Source organism: Salvelinus sp. IW2-2015, linkage group LG28 (assembly GCF_002910315.2).
Source record: "Salvelinus sp. IW2-2015 linkage group LG28, ASM291031v2, whole genome shotgun sequence".
Taxonomy (NCBI): Eukaryota; Metazoa; Chordata; class Actinopteri; order Salmoniformes; family Salmonidae; genus Salvelinus; species Salvelinus sp. IW2-2015.
Window position 1 is genome coordinate 4,293,060 of NC_036868.1, and position 8,442 is coordinate 4,301,501.

At 39.7% G+C, this 8,442-nt stretch overlaps 1 protein-coding gene across 3 annotated transcripts; it reads left to right on the plus strand.

The window, feature by feature from the left end:
• The first annotated feature begins 5,107 nt into the window (after window positions 1–5,107).
• LOC111954521 (H2.0-like homeobox protein) lies at window positions 5,108–8,212 on the plus strand. Of its 3 annotated transcripts, XM_023974310.2 has the most exons (4): window positions 5,108–5,676; window positions 6,208–6,369; window positions 6,604–6,788; window positions 7,506–8,212. In XM_023974310.2, exons 1-4 carry the CDS (start codon window positions 5,241–5,243, stop codon window positions 7,821–7,823), a joined length of 1,101 nt encoding a protein of 366 aa, XP_023830078.1. In that variant the 5' UTR covers window positions 5,108–5,240; the 3' UTR covers window positions 7,824–8,212. The 3 variants fall into 3 exon arrangements, with proteins under 3 accessions (XP_023830078.1, XP_023830079.1, XP_023830080.1); XM_023974311.2 differs by lacking the exon at window positions 6,208–6,369 and having other exon boundaries at window positions 6,586–6,788; XM_023974312.2 differs by lacking the exon at window positions 6,208–6,369.
• Window positions 8,213–8,442: the final 230 nt, after the last annotated feature.

Consider the following 8,442-nt stretch of genomic DNA (forward strand, 5'->3'; position numbering starts at 1 on the left):
GAGTCTATTGATCACATGCACAGAATACAATATGTAAATGTTGAGGTTAAATACATATTCACAGGCTCTCCTTAAGAGTGCAACACACACACACACATATATATATAGATATATACACAAACAAGTAATAAAAAAATATTTTAGTAGGAATGGTAATACAAATATATACACAATATAGGAATATCCAGAAAATACTATGAATATACTATGAACAGTGGCGGTTTAGCATGATTTACCCAATAAATTACTYGGAGTTTATATATAGAGAGTGTGCAAACTGATATGTGACATGTATTAACGCCAAAATAACATGCATTTTTTTTGTTGCTAAAAATGTGGGGCTCAAAACAGGGTTGTCACTGACTATGAATACTACAGCATATGCTGGGATGTGTATAAAGGTGAATAATGGCAGCAGTATTGTGTGTGTGTGTGTGTGTGTGTGTGTGTGTGTGTGTGTGTGTGTGTGTGTGTGTGTGTGGGTGTGTGTGTGTGTGTGTGTTGTGTGTGTGTGTGTGTGTGTGTGTGTGTGTGTGTGTGTGTGTGTGTGTGTGTGTGTGTGGTGTGTGTGTGTGTGTGTGTGTGTGTGGTGTGTGTTGTGTGTGTGTGTGTGTGTGTGTGTGTGTGTTTCTCTCTCTGTGTTGTCTTCCTATGTTCACTACAGTTGACTCAGCTGAGCTGCCTGTGCTGCGTCTAGCATCACTGTGACCGGGAGATGATGAGACCACACTGCCTGTACTGGGCCCAGCAACATCCTAGTTGTGAATGAATAAACAAACATTTTCAGACAAAGAAAAAAATCACTATATCAATGCATAATAGATGACAATTGGCTCATAATACTTTATAACAGCCTAACTCCTTATATTGCAAATGAGTGCCTGACATCACCTATGTGTTCCACCCTACCCACTTAGCTGTGTTTAATACTAGGCTACATATACAGACAAAACATTAAGGAACTGGCAGTACATCTGTGTCAGAGTCTGTCCTCTGCTCTCTCTGTTTTCCTCCATTGAATTCAATTTAAACCTTTCTGTGTTTGTCATAGAACGACGGGACTAGTTTCTCTGGATGCGTACAGATTTCCAGTTTTGGGCTTCGTTTGACAGTGTCGCGTATGCGTATCCTTTCACAAATCAGTGACGGTCTCTCGGATGAAAAAAATTGATTTTATGCGGGAATGTAATCTGACACGAGAGTCCCTAGTCACCACAGTCAAATATTATCTATTGTATTGGCAAGTCGAGCTCTAACAATGGAAATACAATACTCAAATATGGAAGGCAGGCGAGGTCAGGTGCAACCATTCTCTGCTACAGTTCAAAAACCCTAGTTGCCTTGCTGCCTGAAGAGACACAGATTTACAAGCGAAGCAAATAGCCTAAACATTGATAAAACAATTAAAATACAGAGAGATCCCGACTTCACCTTTAACAGATTAATTAGGATTATTTAGTATTTATGCATTCATTCAATGTTTTATTGTAATACATGATGACTTGTGTTTAATAAAAGCACTGTATAAATATCTAGTAGATGGCTATTGCTTTACCTGTGTTATAAAAGCCAATCTAACGCCTAGTTAGGCTAGTGTCTAAATGTTCCCCCGAATCCCCCCTTCCTTAATCAGCCTACTATGTCATACAATATAAAGCCAGAATATTAGTCCGGARTTGCAGCAGTAGGCTACATGATCGGTGTCAGTGTGCCTGAGTGTCTTTCTCTGTTTTCTTCCAACTTCAACTGCACCGTGCAGTGGCAGCAGCAGCTGGTCTGTCATTTCTCACAGACACAGCACTCGGACCAGCAGAACTTTTTGCATATAAATCGGTTAATTTCGGACATTTAGCAGCGTCGGCATCAATAGCCTTTTTTATCTCTCTAACTTTTTTAGCACTATCMTTCCGTTTTTTTTTAATGATCCATGAGTTTCAGTTCTGATTGAGTGAGAGTCAGAGCAGATCTCACTTATTTTTGATGATGCGCGTTTGTCTGTGAATGTGAACTTGCGACACCTCAGCACAGCCAATCACAAAACCGGGCCGGCCCATCTTGGTATGGGGGGCCGGACGTTGCCCACTGGTCAGRCAAATGCTCAATACAGATTATTATGAAAACCAAGAAATTGTGCAAAATTCATTAAAAAAACAGGCCCATTTAAAATATACTGAACAAATATATAAATGCAACATGCAACAATTTCAAAGATGTAACTGAGTTACAGTTCATTTCAGGAAATCAGTCAATTGAAATAAATAAATTAGGCCATAATCTATGGATTTCACGACTYGGAATACAGATATGCATCTATTGGTCACAGATACCTTAAAATAAATGGGCCTCACAATGGACTCAGGATCACGTCACGATATTTCTGTGCATTCAATTTGCCATCATAAAATGCAATTGTGTTCGTTGTCCGTAGTTTATGCCTGCCCATACCTGCCACCATGGGGAACTCTGTTCACAACATTGACATCAGCAAACTGCTAGCCCACATCACGCCAATACACGTGGACTGCGGTTGTGAGGCCGGTTGGACATACTGCCAAATTCTCTGAAAGGATGTTGGAGGCGGCTTACGGTAGAAAAATTAACATTCAATTCTCTGGCAACAGCTCTGGTGGACATTCCTGCCATACTCATACCAATTGCATGCTCCCTCAAAACTTGAGACTACACATTTTAGTGGCCTTTTATTGTGTAATAACCATGCTGTTTAATTGGCTTCTTGATATGCCACGCCTGTCAGATGGGTGGATTATCTTGGTAAAGGAGAAATGCTCACTAACAGGGATGTAAACAAAGTTGTGCACAACATTTGAGAGAAAGAAGCTTTTTGTGCGTATGGAACATTTCTTGGATCTGTTATTTCAGCTCATGAAACATGGGACCTACAATTTACATGTTGTGTTTGTATTTTTGTTCAGTGTATATATATATATATATATATATATATATATATATTTCCACCAGCCCACCCAAATAAAAGATGGTCCTTCGGGCATTTGCCAGAATTGACAGATGGCCAATCCGCCAATGTATGCTTCCCTCTGAAGGCTCATCAGAACCTGAAATAATTGAGGCTTGTTATCCCGCTGTGCCTCTGCTACATCCTTTTCCCTGGATTGTTTTGACTGCATGATCGGGGGCAAACGTTAGCCTACATTTAACTTCTAATTTGAACCCGGAAAAGTGTCATCCGAAAAACACCGTGACAGGAGGCAGTCAGGCCAGGGTCATAGTTTCTTCCGGGAATGAATCAAGTCTAATGAATGCAGTTGGAGGATGAGACGCGCACGTAATGACAATGGATTGAAAACAGTACATGCATGGGCCTGATTGTGTGATGTGGGATTTGGGAGCTAACAATCGAATGTGTAGGACACACACACACACACACACACACACACACACACACACACACACACACACACACCACAACACACACACACACACACACACACACACACAACACACACACACACACACACACAACACACCACACACACACACACAACACACAACACACACACACTACTAAATTGTAGGCCATGAGTAAAATGTGTTTATATTTTAATAAAAAGTAAAGTTTGTTATTATTCATCATTATCAATATGAATACGATTGTTCATTATTAAAAGTAAAGTATTATTATTATTGTTGTTGTTGTTTATTTTGTATTATTATTAGACTTCACCTTTAACAGATAATTAGGATTATTTAGTATTTATACATTCATTCAATGTTTTATTGTAATACARGATGACTCCTGTTTAATAAAAAGCACTGTATAAATATCTGGTATATGGCTGTTGCCTTACCTATGTGTTATAAAAGCCAATCTYACGACTAGTTAGGCTATATTGCAAGTAGCCTAGWGTCTAAATGTTCCCCCGAATTGAAAATGACAACACTTACATTCCCATCCCTACAATAATAATAACATCTAATTTACCCTTTGATATTTTGTCATTGTCATAATAATCAGTCCCCCATTATGTTCGTTACTCGGTGAGAAACATGCGAGTCTCGAATACGGATGAAGTATGGCCTCTGAAGTTATTGTCTTTTCGTTTTAGAGGGGAATAGATTTCCTCTGTTTATTATGAGCATAGGGGCGGATTTGCGTCACCATGCAACTTGCAGGTCGAGATAAAGTTGCACAAATATTGAAAAAGGAAGTTGCAACAGTCATTATAAAGTTTCCCTCCTCTACTCCGGATGAAATAAAGATTTCGCTTGTATCCTAAAATACTAAAACAGGTTCTATTTCAGGACAAATCTAACAGGCTCATTTAGCACGAATCACAGCCCATCAAAAACAGGATGACCTGAATTCTAATAGAAACTCTCTAGTTTCCTGCACTCTAGCCTATATCATGTAGATCACGTTACTTCTCTTAAATTGGCTTGTAACCCAGATGTATTTAAGATGTTCGATTGATGATATTGCCTGAAATTTAGTACGCTTATGAAGCAAAAAAWAGAAGCTATTTTTCAAATAAATAAGGTCTTATTTATTGACCGTGTTAACTTTTTGGAGCCTACATCGTTTGAAAGTCAGTTGTTTTTCCATTTCAACGATACAAACTCAACCGAACCACCCTAATGTTTAGCAGAAAATAATATGAACATATGATTCCATTTGCAGGCCTAAAGCCTAGAGATCAGATTTTTATCAACGTTTTTTTTTTACTTATTCAGAAACAAAGCCGAATGTCTAAAAGCTAAGTGCAAGAATAAACATTACTGTTACATTACTATTACATTACATGACATTAGTATAACATATATTTTCACATTTTCATATTGCACTTGCATTTATTGTTGTTGTTGCTGCTGCCATCCATGAAGACGATGAAGATGGTGACGAAGATGATGATGGTGTCGGTGGCTGCAGTTGAAAATGTTTATGAAGATATTCAAGAGGTCAACGAGCATGTCGCTGTCATTAGCAACACTTAACTATGCGTATCTCCATCACAAGGGCGTGTTTCGGTGTTCGAGACCAAACTTCTATTGGCTAAAAAGCAACCAATCAGTGTCAGAGGAGAAACTTCACTGTGGAAGTACTTAGACCAAAGACTAAAATTTCAGAGTTGTTTGATAAAGATTTCTGGCACTTACATAAAGACGGCAGCTTTCTCTGACTACACTTAACTAAAAGTTGTATGCCGAATTTATTGTTGTATTGTCGTTTCTGATAAACCGAGGGGCAACATTACGAGTTAAGGATGTATACGGCCGGACTCAACCCGTTTTACGCATCGAATTTTAGTCTTTGGTCTGCTTATTGCGCGGGTGGTTTCGCTATGGATACAATGAAGAAGCCCTCCTTTTGCATTGCTGACATTTTGCAGGTCGGTGATGCTGAGAACATCCCGGGATCCTCGGCCCTCATGACTCATATGGGACACCGTTCTCAGGTTCACGCCTCTGGATCGCCATTGCGTCCTTCACCGGTGGGGCCAGAGCAGTCGATCTACGGTGGGAGAGTGAACCCCGGGTCTCCTTATCACAGACACGGAATACACTTAACTTCGGTATCTAGAACGAGTCTCAGCTCCCAACAAGCTCCCCCACCTTCAAGCAAGGACCTCAAGTTCGGAATCGATCGGATATTGTCAACAGACTTCGACCCCAAAACAAAAGACATATCGTCTTTAAGAGGTATGCTTTGAAGTTCACTTTTCACTGAATTTTCTAAAATAACTAATGTATAGCCTACATCAAGGTTATCTCACTGCCAAAGAAAGCATTTAAGAATGCCATAATGTTGTAAAGGCACATTTTTATAAGATGGCTAAATTGACTTCAAGATACGTTTACAAAGTACTGTTGCATTGTTGGACTGTTGGAGCTAGGAACACAAGCATTTCGCTACAACCGCAATAACATCTGCTAAATATGTGTATGTGACCAATACAATTGATTTGATTTGATTTGATTTGAAGTACTGACCTTGAAGGCACCAACACCACTGAGGCAACACGTACTCTTTATCCTTTACGCACTCATAGAAAAACCTCTATATGAATATCCAAGGTTCCACAGTTGCCAAACTATAAAACTAGGAACTTTCTAGCTTCAGACAACATTCAGACTCGCACACAAAAGTTAATTTTTAGCTGAAAAGTTTCAGCGTTGAATACTCGTGTATACGTTGCGGTAATTTCTTACTTATCTCTCGCCCTGTGACAGATCTCACGTCCATTGTTAGCTCGAACCGTCAGTCAGGGATCCAGCCAGCGAGCCAGTACTTCGCATCCATAGACCCGGGGATGAGTGACGCGTCCTCCATGATGAGCTCACTAAACAGCGCCAGGCAATCAGGGCAGCATCAGTTTCAGGACACCTTTCCAGGTAGTGTAGSCGTCCGCATATTTCAAATGGCCTTTTTACGCACACAGCGCATTTAAGGATTCGAACAATATTTTTACATAGCCTTTCAAAWTCAGACTTTGCTTTTAAACCTTAGGTATATGTTCTGTTGTTCTTGTATTTTTTGCAGAGTATAACTGACCAAAGATCGTTACACTTTGAATTTTGAACGAATAAATAACATTGCTCAACCTTTATGTCCCTTTATTTATACAGGTCCATATGCTGTCCTTACTAAAGACACGATGCCACAGACGTACAAAAGGAAGAGGTCCTGGTCGCGGGCGGTCTTCTCCAATCTGCAAAGAAAAGGGCTTGAGAAACGTTTCGAAATACAGAAATACGTCACCAAACCCGACAGAAAACAACTGGCTGCAATGCTTGGCCTAACAGACGCACAGGTAAGATACGTGCACGTTACTGTAACCTATAAGCCTCAATTGGGCTATTGTATGGACAAGCAGGCCTTTTCAATTAACCATGTTTAAGCATAGACCATGCAAATCTGGAGTTATTTTTTTAGAATCCTTGATTCTTGAGATGGAAAGACATAATAGTGTAAAACAATCAAACTTGGCCTTGTGCTGTTACGACAGGAAGCCTCCACTCAGAGGAGGACACGCCCGGTAATATAGCCCAGTAGGCAACTACACAATTGCGCAATGGAGAACTTCTAAGGAAATGAAAGTCGATTACAACGAATTATTGCAAACGGATGAAAGTTATAGTTTTACCTAACCCCATTAGGGTTAAGCAATACAAATGTAATATATATATGATGTTTTAATAGTATTTGTGTTGTTCTTGTAGGCTAGGACCACCTTTACGCCATGTATGCCCATCTTTACGCAAAATCGTTTATTTTATTTTATTCTACATTAACTTAATTGTAGCCTACCTAGGCTACTGTAAAGTTGTTTAATTAGAAATGTAGACTATGATTTCCTTATCAAGAAGGTATTGTTGTGTTGCGTAGAGGCTGGCCTTAATGCTCTCCACTATGTCGCTCTATGGGTCATATTTCTATGAAGCATATTTCATTGTCAACCTTTTGGCGAGTAATAGGCCTCGGGCTCAGGCCGACGACGTCTAAACGAGCTCGTGCACTTTCTCGGCAGGTCAAAGTGTGGTTCCAAAACAGGCGCATGAAGTGGAGGCATTCGAAAGAAGCCCAGGCACAGAAAGACAAGGAGAAGGAGACGCCGGACAAGTCACTGACAGAGGCCGAGTCCAAGGAGCCGGAAGAGTCCGAGTGTGAGAGCGAAGCAAGCGAGTCCGATTTCGAGGATGGACAGGAGGACAAGAGTGACATGGACATTTCTGAGCACAACAAGACTAGTGTGATCATGACCGGGGCCATCCCTGTGAGTACCGAGGAGGCGAACTCAGTCAGTGCCCTTACAGAAGCTGTGCCATCATCGCAAATGTTAATATGAGTGCACAGTCAAACGTTATTTTTTTTAATGTAAAATGTATAATTTAATATAAATATTATTTTGAAAAAATGGATATACAGAGCGCAGTTGTCGTAAAGTGGAGGGCCAGTAGGATACTCTACAGCGTGTATGGGATATTATGACTCCCTCCATCTTTCAGCTCGGTCAGTTAGTATTAGGCGATGTGCATGACTTTTTACTCAACTGAAGGAAATATTCTGTTGTGAATTTTAATCTGAACCACTTATTCCGTGTCCTGAAATCCAAAAACATGACACAATGTTACATGTAATTTACTGTGGAAGCGTTGATAAATATTGTTGTATTATATGTTGGTCAATAATTATTTGCACTGAAAATATTGTAAATAAAAAGTTTCTTAATTTTGATTTTCGATTAAAAAAAATAATTGAATGTATATAGAATATTATTACTTTGGGGGCATTATTACCTTCTCTTTAGGGGACAAATGAATATGGAAAACAACACTGAAGGAGAGACAACTTCACACCTGACAAGGTCTTGACTAGCCTATAATATTCGCTCTCAAAACAGTGCTCTGAAGTGGATATTAACGTTTATTTGAGTAGCCTTAAATGAATTCGTCTTGGACTTCACT